The 16993-nt window shown below is 38.9% G+C and overlaps 1 protein-coding gene across 2 annotated transcripts in view; it reads right to left on the reverse strand.

The window, feature by feature from the left end:
* The window catches only part of GALC (galactosylceramidase), a 40095-nt gene that overhangs the window by 12931 nt on the left and 10171 nt on the right, over nt 1-16993 (reverse strand). Inside the window, exons 7-9 of one of the 2 annotated variants that reach the window (XM_069858638.1) lie at nt 10008-10138; nt 5587-5742; nt 303-427 (exon numbers count right to left, since the gene is read on the reverse strand). In XM_069858638.1, the coding sequence (XP_069714739.1) occupies nt 303-427; nt 5587-5742; nt 10008-10138 (412 nt within the window). Of the gene's footprint in view, nt 1-302; nt 428-5586; nt 5743-10007; nt 10139-15495; nt 15624-16993 lie in introns of both variants that reach the window. The other variant, XM_069858639.1, reaches the window with a different exon arrangement.

The following is a 16993-nucleotide window of genomic DNA, read 5'->3' on the forward strand; positions in this document are numbered from 1 at the left end:
GGATTAAAAAAAAGAGGAAGAGTAACTAGGAAAGTACACTAACCTTTATAGGCATTTCAGATCAAAGTATTTCAATAGTAACAGCTATAAAAGGCAGTACTTCATTCATTTCAGCTGTATCTAACAGTCAGGTATTAAGACTTCCATTGTTACTAGATCTTTTTTTTCCTATTGAAAGGAGGTGGGCTTTTTTTCTTCTTTATTTAAAGCATCCACAAAATTTTCCACAACACTGAACAGTCTCAGAATATTCATTTATGCTCTGTGTTAGACTGTAAAGCTTTTGCCTACAAACTCTTTACCTGTAATCCAGATAGGAGCTTCTACTTTGTAGTGACCACTCCACGGCTCTTGTGCCGTCATTAATCCACATCGACCAAAGGGCAACTCTTCATAATAACTAGCCACCAAGTTCCATGCAATGGTTCTGGAAGAAAAACAGGTTCATTTATTCTGTTCATAAGGACAGTATTACATTAATTTAGTACGAGAATTTAATCCTCTTTTTTTTCCAGCATGAAAAGAAGTTTAAGGGCCACCCTCAATATATAAATAAATAAATCTTTTCAGCTAAAGGAGAAAGGAAAAAAAAAAACATACAGGAGATGCAAATACATCGACTTCCAATGTTGAGAATTTCTTAAAAAACTGATGACACGTTCTTTTGCTATATCACTACAAAAAGCTGCACATTAAAGGAAATGTGTACTGAGGGTTAGAGACTCTATTCATATTTGCTTTTCTTCCTGCTTTTAAGGGGAAAAATTAGTTATCAAGCTTTACAGCTTTTTGTTGGGGTGATTTGGTGTTTTTTTTGTCAACTGATTGTTGCTGGGAGAGTGGAGCATGGTTAAGTATCACTGGAAAAAAATAATCCTTCTTTTATCCATATAAATAACAAACAGAAAGCAAAGCTAACCAGCCATCCTCCAGGAGTTGCTGACATTTCAAAAAGTTGTCAGGACACTAAAAAGGTTAATTATTTCAGGTCTTTTGATTTGATCTTCCATGAAAATATTTTACTGGGACTTTAAACTTAAGACCTGTGCAGCATAAGTATAGAAATACAGCTTAATAAAGCAGTCATGTAGAAAGCAGAAGCTGGCATGTTGTTCTGCTATAGCATACAGATGAGTGCAAAGGTCTCATTCTAAAGTCACTGCCATAGGTTTATCACACTATACATGCATCGCAGAAGAGATCCTGAAATCTATAAAAGTTGCTCATAAAATAAAAAACTCTTGAGTTGTAAACTCCACAACTCGCTCATACTAAACTTGTTCTGCACAGTTACAAACTTAGAAAAGGAATGTAAGGAACTCAAGTTCACAGGAAACAGGCTTAGCAGAAAGAAAAGGTGTCTTTTATTAGGATGATTGTTTTCCAAATAAAAACCAAGATAACTTCAATATTGGATACAAGATCTTCGCACTATTCCATAGTAAATTCTAAATCTAATACAAAGGTCTGGCTCTCAGGTTGTTAAACAAATGGAACATGTACAATTACAGAGGGCTTGAAAAAAAAACCCAAACAACTGGGAAAAGAAAGACTACTGAGAAAGATATTAAAGCATGAGAGTCAAGAGGCAACTGGAATGGTCAGGAATTCACAGAGGAAATATTCATCTATTAGAAAACTTCAGCTTGCAGAAAAGGAGACAAAACATTGATAGAAACCAGGTGACTCAAGAAACTTAAATTTACGAGTACCCAATTGCTTTCTGCTGTGCTCCATTTCAGGCACATCAGACAAAAACTTCTTTTTATGGTTCCAAAATGAAATAACGTAAAAACTAAAAGCTTTGCACAATTTGCTCACATCTCAATGCCTACATTATCTTCAAATAGATGATTTTTTTCTTTCAGATAGTAGCAGTTGCACTGGAAGCAAAGTATGCTTTCTATTTTCTTCTACAATTGCAAGTTATATAATTTCCCAATAAACAGAACAGCTTTCATTTCAGATTTCAGTCTGGAAAGAAAACATGCAAGAAATAATAAAAGGATCAAAAAAACTACAAGTTTTAGAATGGACTCTGAGAAAGTATCTCAATGGAAAAGCTATATAGTGACATTCATACTTACTATTTTAAGTGTAAACAAACAAACTGACAAAAAAAAAATCGGGGGAAAATACAGATAAATTAGTTTTATTGTTATTTTCTTCCAGTGTTTTTCTTGTTTTTCTTAAGAACATTCTGCTCTTAACAAATATCAAATTCTCAAAGGCTCAGCTGCATAAGCGATTGGATACTGTGGAACATTAAACTAGATGTGAAGGGGGAGGGGGTTGAGCCCAGGCTAGACAGGAATGAGCCTGGATGTGAGGAATTGGTGATTGGGAGAGGGTGCGCGGGCGAGGACCACCAGTACCTTACCGCACAAAAAGTGGGGGAGAACACACCTCGGGGTGTTAAGGGAGATGCAGGCACTCTGGTGTCAACTACTCCAGTTACCAGGCAGTTGGGAACGAGCCCTGTTCCCTCTAGGAGGGCTGAAGGCTCGGCAGCTCAGCTGAAGTGCATTTACACCAATGCACGCAGCATGGGAAATAAGAAGGAAGAGCTGGAAGCAGCATGGGAAATAAGAAGGAAGAGCTGGAAGCTGTCGTAGGGCAAGGGGCCTATGATGTTGTTGCCATCACGGAAACGTGGTGGGACGACTCATATAACTGGAGTACGGCTATGGTGGGGTATAAGCTTTTCAGGCGGGACAGGAAGGGTAGGAGAGGAGGTGGGGTAGCCCTCTTTGTAAGGGAGGACTTGGACATCACTGAGATGGATTGTGGAGATGAGAAGGTTGAGCGCCTGTGGGTCAAAATCAGAGGAGCCCACCAGAAGGTAGATTTTGTGATGGGAGTCTGTTACAGACCACCCAACCAAGGAGAAGCAGCTGATGAGCTCTTCTATAAACAGCTGCGGTCAATCTCTAGATCAATGCCTCTCATTCTTGTGGGAGACTTCAATCTGCCTGATATCTGCTGGGTGTACAACACAGCAGAAAGGAAGCAGTCTAGGAGGTTCCTGGAGTGTGTGGGAGATAACTTCCTTGCACAGTTGGTGAATGAACCAACCAGGGAAGGTGCCTTCCTGGACCTCCTGTTGGTGAACAGAGAAAGCCTTGTAGGGGATGTGGCGGTAGGTAGACGCCTAAGACTAAGCGACCATGAGATTATAAAATTTTCTGTTCTAGGTGAAGTGAAGAGGGTGGTTAGCAAGACGGTAACATTAAATTTCCAGAGGGCAGACTTTGATCTCTTCAGCAGGCTGGTTGGTGAAGTCTCATGGGAGACAGTACTCAAGGGCAAGGGAGCCCAGGAGGGCTGGGAGCTCTTCAAAAGGGTGGTCCTAGCAGCTCAGGAGAAAGCCATCCCCGTGGTCCGGAAAAAAAGCCGGCAGGGGAGAAAGCCAGCTTGGTTGAATAGAGAGATCTTGAGGGATATCAAGAAGAAAAGAAATGTTTATGGCCTCTGGAAGAAGGGACAGGCCTCTTGGGTGGACTACAGGAGGGAAGTGAGATTGTGTAGAGAAAAAATCAGAAGGGCTAAGGCTCAGCTAGAAATTGGATTGGCCAAGTCAGTGAAAGATAACAAAAAATCTTTCTACAAATATATAAATAATAAAAGGAGGACTAGGGAGACCATACAGTCCCTATTGGACACAGAAGGGACAACAGTAACAGGGGATGAGGAAAAGGCTGAGGTACTTAATGCCTTCTTTGCCTCAGTCTTTAGTCGTAAGGAGGGTCGTTCCGCCTGTGTACAAACCCAGGAGCTAGAGGAGCATAATGAGGCTCCCATGATCCAAGAGGAGGTGGTCAGAGCCTTGCTAGCCCGACTGGACAGTCACAAGTCTATGGGGCCGGACGGGATTCACCCTAGGGTACTGAAGGAGCTGGCGGATGTGCTGGCCAAACCCCTTTCCATCATCTTCCAACAGTCCTGGAAGACTGGGGAAGTTCCACTGGGCTGGAAGGTGGCTGATGTTGTGCCCATCTACAAAAAGGGCCGCAGGGAGGACCCAGGAAACTACAGGCCTGTCAGTCTGACCTCAGTGCCAGGGAAAGTCATGGAACAGGTGATCTTGAGTGCTATCATGAAGCGCATGCAAGAGAACCGGGTGATCAGGCCCAGTCAACATGGGTTCACAAAAGGCAGGTCTTGCCAGACTAACCTGATCGCCTTCTATGACAAAGTGACACGGCTACTGGATGAGGGAAAGGCTGTGGATGTGGTCTTCCTGGACTTCAGCAAAGCCTTTGACACAGTTTCTCACAGCGTTCTGCTTGAGAAACTGTCAGCCTCTGGCCTGGACAGGCGCACACCCTCCTGGGTGGAAAACTGGTTGGATGGCCGGGCCCAGAGAGTGGTGGGAAATGGTGTGAAATCCAGCTGGAGGCCAGTGACAAGTGGGGTTCCCCAGGGCTCAGTGCTGGGTCCAGCCCTGTTCAATGTCTTCATCAATGACCTGGATGAAGGCATCGAGTGCACCCTTAGCAAGTTTGCGGACGACACTAAGCTGGGTGGAAGTGTTTATCTGCTGGAGGGTCGGGAGGCTCTGCAAAGGGATCTGAACAGGCTGGACCGCTGGGCAGAGTCCAATGGCATGAGGTTTAACAAGGCCAAATGCCGGGTCCTGCACTTGGGGCACAACAACCCTGTGCAGAGCTACAGACTAGGAGAAGTCTGTCTAGAAAGCTGCCTGGAGGAGAGGGACCTGGGGGTGTTGGTTGACAGCCGACTGAATATGAGCCAGCAGTGTGCCCAGGTGGCCAAGAAGGCCAATGGCATCTTGGCTTGTATCAGAAACGGCGTGACCAGCAGGTCCAGGGAGGTTATCCTCCCTCTGTACTCGGCACTGGTGAGACCGCTCCTCGAATACTGTGTTCAGTTCTGGGCCCCTCACCACAAGAAGGATGTTGAGGCTCTGGAGAGAGTCCAGAGAAGAGCAACAAAGCTGGTGAAAGGGCTGGAGAACAGGCCTTATGAGGAGCGGCTGAGAGAGCTGGGGTTGTTTAGCCTGGAGAAGAGGAGGCTGAGGGGTGACCTCATTGCTCTCTACAACTACCTGAAAGGACGTTGTAGAGAGGAGGGTGCTGGCCTCTTCTCCCAAGTGACAGGGGACAGGACAAGAGGGAATGGCCTCAAGCTCCGCCAGGGGAGGTTTAGGCTAGATGTTAGGAAAAAATTCTTTACAGAAAGGGTCATTGGGCACTGGAACAGGCTGCCCAGGGAGGTGGTTGAGCCACCTTCCCTGGAGGTGTTTAAGGCACGGGTGGACGAGGTGCTGAGGGATATGGTTTAGTGTTTGGTAGGAACGGTTGGACTCGGTGATCCGGTGGGTCTCTTCCAACCTGGTTATTCTGTGATTCTGTGATTAACTCAAGAATACATTAAAACTTATGTGGGACGTCTACCCTAAAACCAGGTAAGGACAGCAGACTTCATACTTTAGTGTATTTGAATTCAGACTGCCAGTGGAGAGTTTCAGTTCACCTATTATCTTACCACAGCAGATGGATGTGTTACATGTTCTCTGAAACAACACTTACATACGAAGTTGAGAAAACAGTGCACAACACTTACGAGGTCATGTTTCCATTCACGTAGTTTTGGTTCAGGATGCGAGCCCAGCACCCTGCACCTACTTCATCATTGAAAGTACTGTAATCTTCTGAAGACCACAGTTTCTTCTTAGTTAATAAGGCATTTGGGACTGTTTTTGTTCCAGGATAGTGAGCCCTACAAAATATTTTAAAAAGGAAGAAGCAAAGAAGGAATAATTTTTCTTTCCACATGCATATTCTGCAAAACTGTTTCTTAAATACTGACATATATATATAAAAATACAAGCACTACTTTATAAAAAGCAGGGAAAAAAAGAAGGAAGGAGCGTTAGACAGCTTTAAATAACATTACACAGGGAAAAAAATAGAATTCTAATTTCTTGCACTAGGACAGAGTCGCCTTTATTTGCGTAAGAGGCAAAAGAAATAATTAAACGCAAAGACAGTAAAGCTATGAGAATAAATTGGAAATAAGAGGAGTAATGAACAGGATTAAAGTTACAGAGAAAATAAATCAGTTCTAAAGGCAGAGTCCTTCTGTGTATCTTTATTGACAGTTTTGCTCCATGTAACGCCTGCACACTGATAACATTCTCATTTTGTCTCAATGGTACAAAATCATGTAAAACAGTTTCAACACCAGTTGAGAAAAGAACCATTTTTTTCTCTGCTCCTGGAAGAAATTTACTGTTAAAGAAAAAAAATTAAACTGTATTTGCTCTTCACTTACACTGCTGTTAACCAAGGGGTTTTGTTTTACTTTCATTTATATCTAAATTAGTCCTTAAAAAGTAGGAGACAACTAAGGAGTGTGTAACTCCTATTCCATATGAAAACTAAGTTTTCTTAAAAATAAGAACACTTTTTTTTTTTAAGTAACCTTCTAATAGCCCTGTAGAGCGTATATTTTAAAAAGATCCTCCCAAATGCACAAAATAAATATTTGCTGTTGGATTACAGTGACGGCTTTAACACTCAGTTTGTGCTGGATTTGTTGAATTCTGTGACTTATATTTAAAGGAAAAAACTACAGCCCTCTTTTCAAATACCTTGTGCAACCCTACCACCACAACAACACAAGGTGTGCAGCAAACAACAGGAGATTAGCCGTGTCTGGAAGAGCATGCTGTTGATCCTTCAACAGTGAAAACAATCTTTTTAATTCACTGTAAATGAAAACTCCTAAAAAAAGAGTGACTCCAGTTCAATTACTCCCAGGAAATAATTGGTCCGTGGTCCACTCAAGGACCATTACCATTTGAAGAAAACCTGAGTATTCTGATTAATGTTTCAGCAAAACCACAGACTCCTAATCACCTGCCTTTTCTGCTACCTGAAAAGATGAACTGGAGTAGTTTATGCATCGTTCCTACAGAAGTGATGCTTCAGCAGAAGCAGTGGGATTTTGAATTCTCTATTCAAAAGACCAATCATACACACTATAACAGGAAAACATTTCCAAGAGAATGGAAAAAGTGATGTATATCATAAGGGGGGCAAGAATGGATCCTAGGGGAAAAGAAGTAATTAAATTAATAGTAGGAACAGAACTACAACAAAAGTGACACAGAAGTTTAAACCTCTTATCAACACGAGAAAAGAATTTACCATCAGCTATTACTATCAGCGTTTGCATTTCTTAAATCACTGTCATTTACTAAAAAAAGACTTGAATTGTTTCCTCCTTCTTTCAGTCGCTCTGGAACCAGAAGATAGTGGGTTCATCATCCAGGCCTCTAGCAGCTAGGGTGGTAACAAAGTATTTTCCTAAAATATTAACTATAATGAGATTAAGTGTGTTTTATATAGCAGATGGTGAAGCAATATAACTCCAATGGGAAAAAAAATCCACAGTAACCCGTGTAAAGTGCCTAAACTAGACCAGATATATTAAGACAGCAATTTAAGAAAATGTCTTCTACTTATGGATTGCAAATGCTGCTTCAGATGACTACCCACAGTTACTTAATTTGGATAATTTCATTAAAAAAAAACCAAAAACCTTTGTTATTGTTTGTTTTGCATATAGTAAGGACCCGAAGAGCAGGAAAGGGAAAAATCAGGATAGAAACAGCAGGTGTTTTAAACCATTTCTCTCTCACACATTAGTACAAAGCTGTAGAAATGAAAGAAATCTTTAAAAAGATCAGCCTATATAACACCACCATTACAAAAATTTTGCATAAAAGCTCTACCTATAAAAACCTCAAAATCTGGTTTTCAAAAACATTTCTAGAAAACAGAAATCATCAGCTAACAAGACTGTCTTTCCTACTTCTCATTCAGTATCAGTACACAGGACTGGGAGGGAGATGGGATAGTCCAAATTCCCACTATGACTGTCACCATATCATGACTTCATCATGCAGTAACGTCACATGATCTTTTTCTTCTTAGGCTGTTAACTTGGGCCTAATTTGGACTAAGAAATTTCTTTAAAAAGCTTGCTTCACTACGACCCTTACATCCAGCCAAACACATGTTTGGAACAGATCAGGTTAAGAACAAATGCCCGTCATGACATACTAAACTTATATTAGGAAAAAATGAAAGCTGTTACTCCTAAACTCACTGACACTTTCTAAACATTTCCTATTTTCATTCAATTAACAACAGAAGGTGGGGGGAGGGATTTTCAACATTTAGAGTCAGAATAGCTTGGTCTCTAACCGTATAGCATGCAAAAATCTAACTGGTTTAACTGTGTTAAATGACTACCACGTCTAAAGTTCTCCTATGAGAAAAGATGGAATTTGCAAGTACATCCTTGAAAAACATTCATTTCAAGAGCTACAATGTAATTTAAACGTATTCAAAGTAAGAGTAGCATTTGTTTATAAATCATTGTCTTTCATTTCAGCAGTAAAATTGCGGCAACCATAATTGCTCTGAAAAGCTGTTTGGAAACATCACAAAAAGCATCCGTCACTTGGGTCATTCCTAGGTGGGTAAACATTAATTAATAGTTTTTAAGTGTATCTTCAGGGCTCCCTCCAATTTCTAGCCATCATGATATCTTACAGATGAAGCCTGAATGCAAAGAGAGCAAACTAAAACAAAAGCAACAGCTTTAACTAATCTCCCATCTATAGCTTGTCTGATGACAGACCTCACAGATCACAAATTAAGTTATCAAGTTCAAAATTGATTTTATCTGTAGTCAAGTAATCCTGGCTATCTGGAATACTTTTTATAGTTTCAATTTTAAAAACTATTAATTAAAAAAATTGTATGCATTTTTTTTTAAAAGATACCACGATGAGACATGTACCACTAAACATCCAGGTACCAACTGATTATCCATTACAGAAGAGAGTACTTCATCCACCTCTTAAGACTGAATCTGAGTAGGGATGTAAAACTTAGACGTGCAATGAGTTAAGCAACTACAGCTTACTGAGATAGCGTAAATACAGTTGAGCATCAGCAACTGACTCTGGCTGCATACCTGCAGCTGCCAAAAACCACAAAAGAAGCAAGCTCACTCTCTAGGTTGGCATCACCATAACTACATCAGATTTGCATCTGGTCAGAGTGAGTTCTCAATTGCTAATACACACACGATCCAAGACTGCACTTGCAAAAAACTATAAGGATACTTTCTGTTGTTTAGAATGGGGGAAAGGATTCATTAGGGGCTGGGCACTGACTGTTTACATGTAATTGGCAGGAAGCCTGTATTATTTCTACATTTCCTATGAGACAGATGAATGGAAGAGACTCAAGTTGAAGCAAGGAATAGCCACATCTGAAGCATGTGATTGGGTCAAGCAAGTTTATAATAATAATTAAAATTTAGAGCTACTGTACAAAGAAAAGTTAATGAGCAAGTTTTACACACATTTCTGTTCAACAGAGAAGTCAGTAATCAATCTCAAATTAGTCTACTACTTTTGCAAAATATTAGCATCACTATAATGAAACCCAGAACCAGAAAACCAAGTCATCTAGCTGCATGCTTTCTCAACGTGGGAACTAAAAATCAAGACGTTATCATTACTAAAAAAAAGAATTATATGCCCAACTCATTTCTGAATCATACCCGTTTCTGTAACAAACCAGTGAAAGTCAGTAATACAAACCTGTACACAAAGTAGTAAAGCTGAAACACCTCTTGGATATCAAATATAGGGAACAAAAGAACCCTCATAATAAACATGGTTGTCCAAAAAAACCCTTCAATTCATAAGAACTGCAACTATAGCCAATAGGAATCTTCCACATGGTAGGAGACACGTGATTCAATTATAGGGTTGAGGCTGTTACCGGGACAACAGCCTATGTGATTTGATATGGGTTAGTAAGATCATGGTATCAATCCTTTTATTGCAAGGAAGAGTATAGAGAAGTAAAGCTTCAGCTACACTAGTTATAAATAAGCAAGATAAAGACAAACTATGAACAAATCACCAAGAAAGAAAAAAAGAGAGAACCCCCTACCCAATCACATCGACCACTCCGTGTAGCTCAGAGTCAATCAGCAAGACAAAGGAAATGGGTTCCCACAGTCTATCGCTGGCTATGATCCTCACCTGCTGCAGGCCATGCTTATCCAATGTGTATCTCAACAGCTTTGAAAAAAGAAAAAACAAAAATGGAGAGCAAAGAACAGAGAGAAGGGACAAATAAGAACATGTTTTTCCAGTTGTTAAAAATTCATAATAGGAAAGGCAGCATCTTCTTCAGCACTACTTGAACGTATATCAAAAAACAAATCATGTTCCAATTCCTTGTTTTTACATGGACAACAACTGTTACACCAAACAAGATGTAATAGATTGTCAAGTACAAAATGCCTTCTTCCTCTGCCATGCCAAACTCCGAGCACACAACAAAACGAAACTTAAAAAACATTCAGCTCTTATTTTCTTACACACACAAACCCGCAGATAAAGACAATGTGTATCGCTTTTCATGCAAGATACTTTATTTGCAGATCAACCGCTTATATGTTACAGTGCTGGGGGTTAGAATACAAGAACCGCATGGAGGGCAAGGACAACTGAACTATAACTTGTAAACCTTGTGAAAGCACAGTGAACTTTTAATTGAGAAAAAGGAGTTGATTCCCCCTATTCTTGCTGCTAATCAAATGTTTAACAGCAAAGTAACACAAATGAGATCAGCTCTTCCTAAACTCAACCCATAAAAGAAACAAACAAAAAAAACTTAGATACCTATACACCTTACTACTTAACTGTGCTTCATTTGAAGTTCTAAAACTGCAACCACACACTCCCCTCGTGACTTTTTAAGGCCTTGAAAGTCAATGGAACAAATCTAAAATGTCATATAAGATCAAGTCTACTGATGTAGTTTCTGGAAGTCCCCTAAACAGCATTTGTTAACCTGTAAATTCAAACGCCTAACTACCTTCAAATGATTCTGAATATTTCTACCATATATACTCTTCCTTTAACAGAGCAGGAAACAACACTGCCACAGATCAGAATCTGAACTAGCTTATGCGCAGTTTGACAGTAGCCTGAAACATCAGGACTTCCTGTCTGTAAGTAGCAAGAACTCCATCTGAACACAATGTTAGTATTACTTCTGCATTGTATTTTCCTGTTACATCTTGCATTAGAATAAGGCAACACTTGGTTTGCAGACTGAACATACACACAAGGACTAAACTATTTAGTGACTGGGGAGGTTCCTAATCACTACAGAAAGAGCGTTAATGACGGTCTTTAAGAAGGAGGTTCTGAGAAACTACAGGCCCATGATCTAGCCTCAGTCCCCAGGAAGGTTATAGAGCAAGTCTTCCTGGAAGCCATTTCCAAGCACAAGAAAGACAGGAGCATGACTGGGAAGCAGCTTGGATTACCTTTGGATACCAATGGCAAAATCATGCCTGACAAACATGACAGCTTTCTACACTAAGACAAATACCTCCGCAGGTGAGACGAAATCAGTGGATGCCAGATACCTTGACTTTAGCAAAGCCTCCCACCAAGGCGGATAAAGTCCAGTCAGAGTGCAGATTTCTAGCAATGCCTCCATAGACTGATACTAGGGTAAATACTGTTTGATGTCTTTAATAAAACTCAGGAAATTCACATTTTGCTTTGATTGCATGCACAGTTTTTTCTTTCACTATTAGACTGTCTTTCTTGCAACCCATAAATGTTTTCACTTTCACTCTTCTGATGGGAAGTGAACAAGTGGCTGTGTGGGGCTGAGCTGCCTCCTGGAGTTAACCCACAACAAAGAAAGGTTACATGACGAGAAGGAGGGGTGTTATTTAGAGAGGACTAACGGAATGGAAAAAACAGGCTGACGGGAATCTCATCAAGTTCAACAAATGCAAACACAAAGTTCTACACTTGGGACAGAATAACCCCTTGCAATGATACAGGCTGTGGACTGATGACAAATTCAGTTAGGTGTCAGAACTTAAAAGGAAAAAAAAAAAAAGATAAAAAAGCATGAGTATGGTCAACCACATGCATTAAGTGGCCGTGAAGATACTAAAGCTGAACAAGCATAAGCACCATGATCTAACTGCATCTGCTTGATGCAGGGGGTTTAGACAGATGACCTCCAGAGGTCCTGTGCAAACTAGGTTAGTCAATAATCCTGCCTAATTACAGGTAACATCTTCAGATATAAAACAAAAAAACAAAGGACATACTCTTCTACCAGTAAAATCTATTGTTTTAAATCAAGACAAACATTAAGTCTTAAGACCAGCTACATAAATCAAAAATTAAGTTTCTAGCTTATGCTTTAAATTATATAATACACAAATCTCATTTAAAATTATGGCAGAAGCAGCATGGTCCAAACTCTCAAATAAATCCAGAAGACAGTATTTTCTATAATTATTATTCTTTCACCAGCTTAACACAATCTTAGACAAGTCAATTCATCTTTCTCTTTTACATTTTCTACCTCAGAAGGTAGCAAATAACAGTGAACTGAACTTGTTCTTCCTATTGAACTGAGAAAGCATTCCTGAATCTTAAGACTAATGGTTCCTCTAAAGTTGTAGCTATAATAACTAAGAAAATCAACAGAACAAGAACCCCTTGCATAAAAGCCATAGCTCTTAAATACATCACCGATCTTCTTTGTCCATTAAGACTTACCCTGATTTTTATATATCTTTTTTCAATTACAGACACCAGGAGATGGGAGGGAGGGGAATGGAAAAAACTGAAACAACAGCAATAGTTTCTGCTATTGGACCGTTGTATTAGAAAAGATTCATGCTACATCAAATAGAAATAAAATATGATTTGTTCTGTCTGGCAAATAAGAACTGATGAATATATAGCTACTGTCCACTAATACTGACTTACAAGTCAAAGATAACTGAAATAATTGAGAACTATGGAAAAATATTTTCTCTTTGCCTAATTCTAGATAAACATCAGAAAAAAAACATTGTGGAATATATGCACGTCTAATTGTGTATTGGCATATATGGCTTTAAGAACGGAATTCCCAGATAGAACTATGGGTTCTATAGTTTTTGTTAAAAACAGCAAACAAAATCCACGCCTAACACAAAAGATGCAGTACCAAGCCATAATACATCCTCAGATATATGCTATAGAAACACAGAAACAGTACCCATGAAAACAACATAACAGGAATGAAGATGGTCTTACAAACAAAATAAGACAGCATGACATAACACAGTTTAAGACTGAAACTAACTATGACTTTTTTTTTTTTTTAATCTTCAAGACCTTTATGAATATCTGGTATGTATTTTGATTTAGTTGCAGACAAAGGTTTTTTTTCTTTTCCTCTATCAAAATTCCTGCTTTTAATGGCAAGTGCTGCCAACTCATTAGTATGAAATGATGGCAAGCAACATGTTCATGAGAAAATATGAAGTCCTTCATTTTTCAAACCACAAGCTAGCAGACAGCAAGTATGGAAGGGCAAAAACAGACATAGAAACTTTACCTTAAATCTAACTTAGATGTCCTTCAGATTGCAAATGGTATTTTGGGCAGGGGTAAAGCTCCACAGGGAGCAATAGTATTGAGGTAAAGATTACCTGATGTGAAAAAGAAAGAAAAGGAAAAAAGAAAATTAAAGGAAACACAAACGAAGGAAAAGGTCAGTTACTTATTGTGGATGTGTGTGAAAGCAATCTTTTCAACTGTCTTGATAATTTCAAGATAAAACAACATAAATTTAATCACGTTTCCATTCCAGAATAGAAGAACAAAGAGCAAGTCACAGAGAGGGTTATACTTGAAAAGAGATTACAGAAAAACATATACGAAGGGATTTCCAAGTAAAGAATTTAAAACTATTTAGGAAAACAGATTGACTAGCAGATCTTGCAAATAACTAGACATGTTTATCTCAGACACAGAGATATGGTGTACTTTAAGCAACTGTCTGAACCTGAACATTTGAAGGACAGACGCTAAATACAATTATCTTTTTCTAGGTCAGCAAGAATCTGTTTGGTAGCCGATGCCTTAGAGTCAGCATTGGCCAAGAAACATGGTGTTTTCATTTTTTACTAACCTTAATTTCTCGACAGATAACACTACTGCATGAGAAATATTCTCCTAACTCTTCGCAATCAGCAGGGAGGGGGAGTTGAGGAAAAAGCTTTACAATGCTCTGGAACAACCTCTGACAAAAAGAACTTTCAGCTTAAAGAAAAACTAACATATGACCACTGTAAAAAAAGACAGAAGTACTCCTAGCCTTGATTCTATCAAGTTATTGAATAAGAACTGTACAAATTCACTGCACTCATACTGCAAGTTTCACTGGCACATAAATCGTAACTACAACATTTCCTAATGGACTATAAGTCTTGCATAACCTACAGAAGCAACAAGCTTTTAAAACAAATTAGTTACTCAATGCTGGCATTATAATCAGTATTTCTCAGGCAGCCACTTCCAGGTGATCAGCGTTTACAAGCTCAACACACATGAAAGAAGTTTCTTTATAAAAACCCTGCCTAACCGACTTGCTATAACCTTTGAACCATGCATAAGTTTAAACAATTATGAGCATATCACACTCCCTTATGTAAAGGTGAGGCTAAATGGTACACTAGTGACTACAAGCATGTTCTTATCACAGTAGGGTTAACAGAGGTGAGCAAGTTAACAAATGTGATCCAAGTAGACAATTTATACGCATATAGGTCATTTTCAATAGGAAAGTGCTATAATTTTTAAAAACCTGTTTATAGTTCTGAGAAGTCAGAGATTACCAAGAAATTAAGAGCAGTAGAATAAGTATCAAGCCAGCTGACATAAGCAAGGTAATAAAAAAGTTTATTATGAAGAGTGCAGGTAAATAATCAAGTTGCCATTTGCTAGAATTACAACAGGGGACATTCCTAGCTGCTAAAATTGAGGCTGTTGTATTAATTTAAAAACAAACCTTGGATGCTTGTTTTGACTCCCACTTTACTGTCTGTGTGTATGCTTCCAGTACTCTCTGTTATCAGATACAGGCAACAAACAAACTTCCAGCTTTAGGGCATGACCAGAAAAATCTCAAGCAAAGGACACATAACAGGGAATGCTGCAAGCTGGGAAGTCTCAAGGTGATGAGTTACAGTTCACCTGAAATTAAAAGTTATTACAGACCAAGAATCCACTCCTAAGGTTTTTTTGACTTTGAAGATGCACATGCAGATTAGCTAGAAGTCTCCAGTCATTCAACAGTGCTAAGATATGAAGACTAAAACAGCTTCTATCTGAACCCTTGAAAGGAATTATGGAAGGGTGGCAAGTTTCCCTTATATACGTACTAAACTGAAAGAAGAGGAAGACAGGAAAGAGTAATCAGTCACTACTGTACATGATGACAAAACTGAGAATGGCTAGGAAGTGTTAAATAAGAATGTGACTTCCTAAAATGGAGATGAAGACTTACAGAAATAAAGTAATAAGTGATGTGTAAAACATCTCTTTTCTACCACACTTACCCAACTACCTCAACAGCATCATTAAGATAGGGATCAGATATCATCTCCTTTGAAATGCTCCAATCTCCATCTGCAGCGATGATGCCAACGTTCCTTAGACTCAGTCTGTCCAAAGATTGTCGAAGTACCTTAGTGACAGATAACACCACTTAAAGTACAGCCTTCATCAACCAGGCAACATGAAAATTTCAGACTGAAAAAACTTTAAGAACCATAGGAGTCATTGGTGAAAGCATTTGTCTTTAGACCAAGACGCGTAAGAAAAGTTCTCACTTCTCAAAGGAGAGCCATAATGAAAACTAAGAAAGTTAACAATAAGTATTTTAAACACTGAAGGGTTATCTATGACACTTAGACAGCCATTAAACAAAAATGGTCTTCTCATCACCTGGATTACTCTGACATGCCATATGGATAGGGGTACTCCACTTGGACACAATTAAGATTCTGACTCCACCCATTGCATGTACATAATTCATTATGTACAAGTAACAGATTTACCACAAACTCAGTCACATTAAGTTGATCCAAAAACAACAACTGGCTGAAAAGTGGAAATGGACGTATCTCCACAAGTGGTCATAACTGAAAGTTCACCTGATCCCAAAAAAGTATATTGAAAAAACTAGAACTGAAGATTTAAAATAGAAAAGACCTTATCACAATGCAGATCTCTACAAGAACAGAAATCTTTGCCAAACATCTGTCCTTTGCAAGTGAAGAGAACCTAAGCATTTTTTTTTCACATGCAATTTTACTGAAAAAAAAAATAATCCTTGATGTTTTAAGTATCTGATATTTAAGTTTACCCACTATTTGGTTCTCAGACATCTCACTAGTTTTCCAGAACATAATGCATAAAACCAGAAATGCATATTTATAACAAAACTTAGGACAGTCAACTTGGAATTCAAACATGCCAGCATAAGAGAATTCCTATTCTGTCTCTCCACTTTCTCCTTACTACTTCACTGCCAAAGATTATAAACCTCTCATATCTGCCTGTGGACCTTCTCAGACAAAATATACCCAGGCAACATATACCCAGCTCTAACAGTTAAGGATGAACCAGGCTCATACAGGCTGGTATTGTACAAGCATGTTTTATATGAATATTCAATTAAAAAAAGAAGTATTTTTAGCAGCTTCCACATACAGTTCCACCTGAAAAAGGACATTAGTTCACAGTCTAAAATCCTTTTTTCAATCTTGGAATGATGTACTATGTGTTGTACGCATGCGTGCAAGAGAAAGGTTTTCCCAACCATTTGAAGATCAGTAGGCATGAATCCTTAAATAATTTCTTGTAATAGCCCTCCAGCAACGTGAAGGAGAACAGGCAGCATTTCTATTTTGACCTGTAGTCAAACAAGGACAAAGCAAAGTCCAAGTGTTGATAACAATGAAAGTCTAGATCTAAAGTACAGGATATGTATTAAGAATAAGAAAAGTAGCAACAAAATTCTGTTCAGCTGTTTGAAGTCTTTGAAGCATGAAG

The sequence above is a fragment of the Phaenicophaeus curvirostris genome, chromosome 5, assembly GCF_032191515.1.
Source record: "Phaenicophaeus curvirostris isolate KB17595 chromosome 5, BPBGC_Pcur_1.0, whole genome shotgun sequence".
In the NCBI taxonomy this organism is placed as follows: Eukaryota; Metazoa; Chordata; class Aves; order Cuculiformes; family Cuculidae; genus Phaenicophaeus; species Phaenicophaeus curvirostris.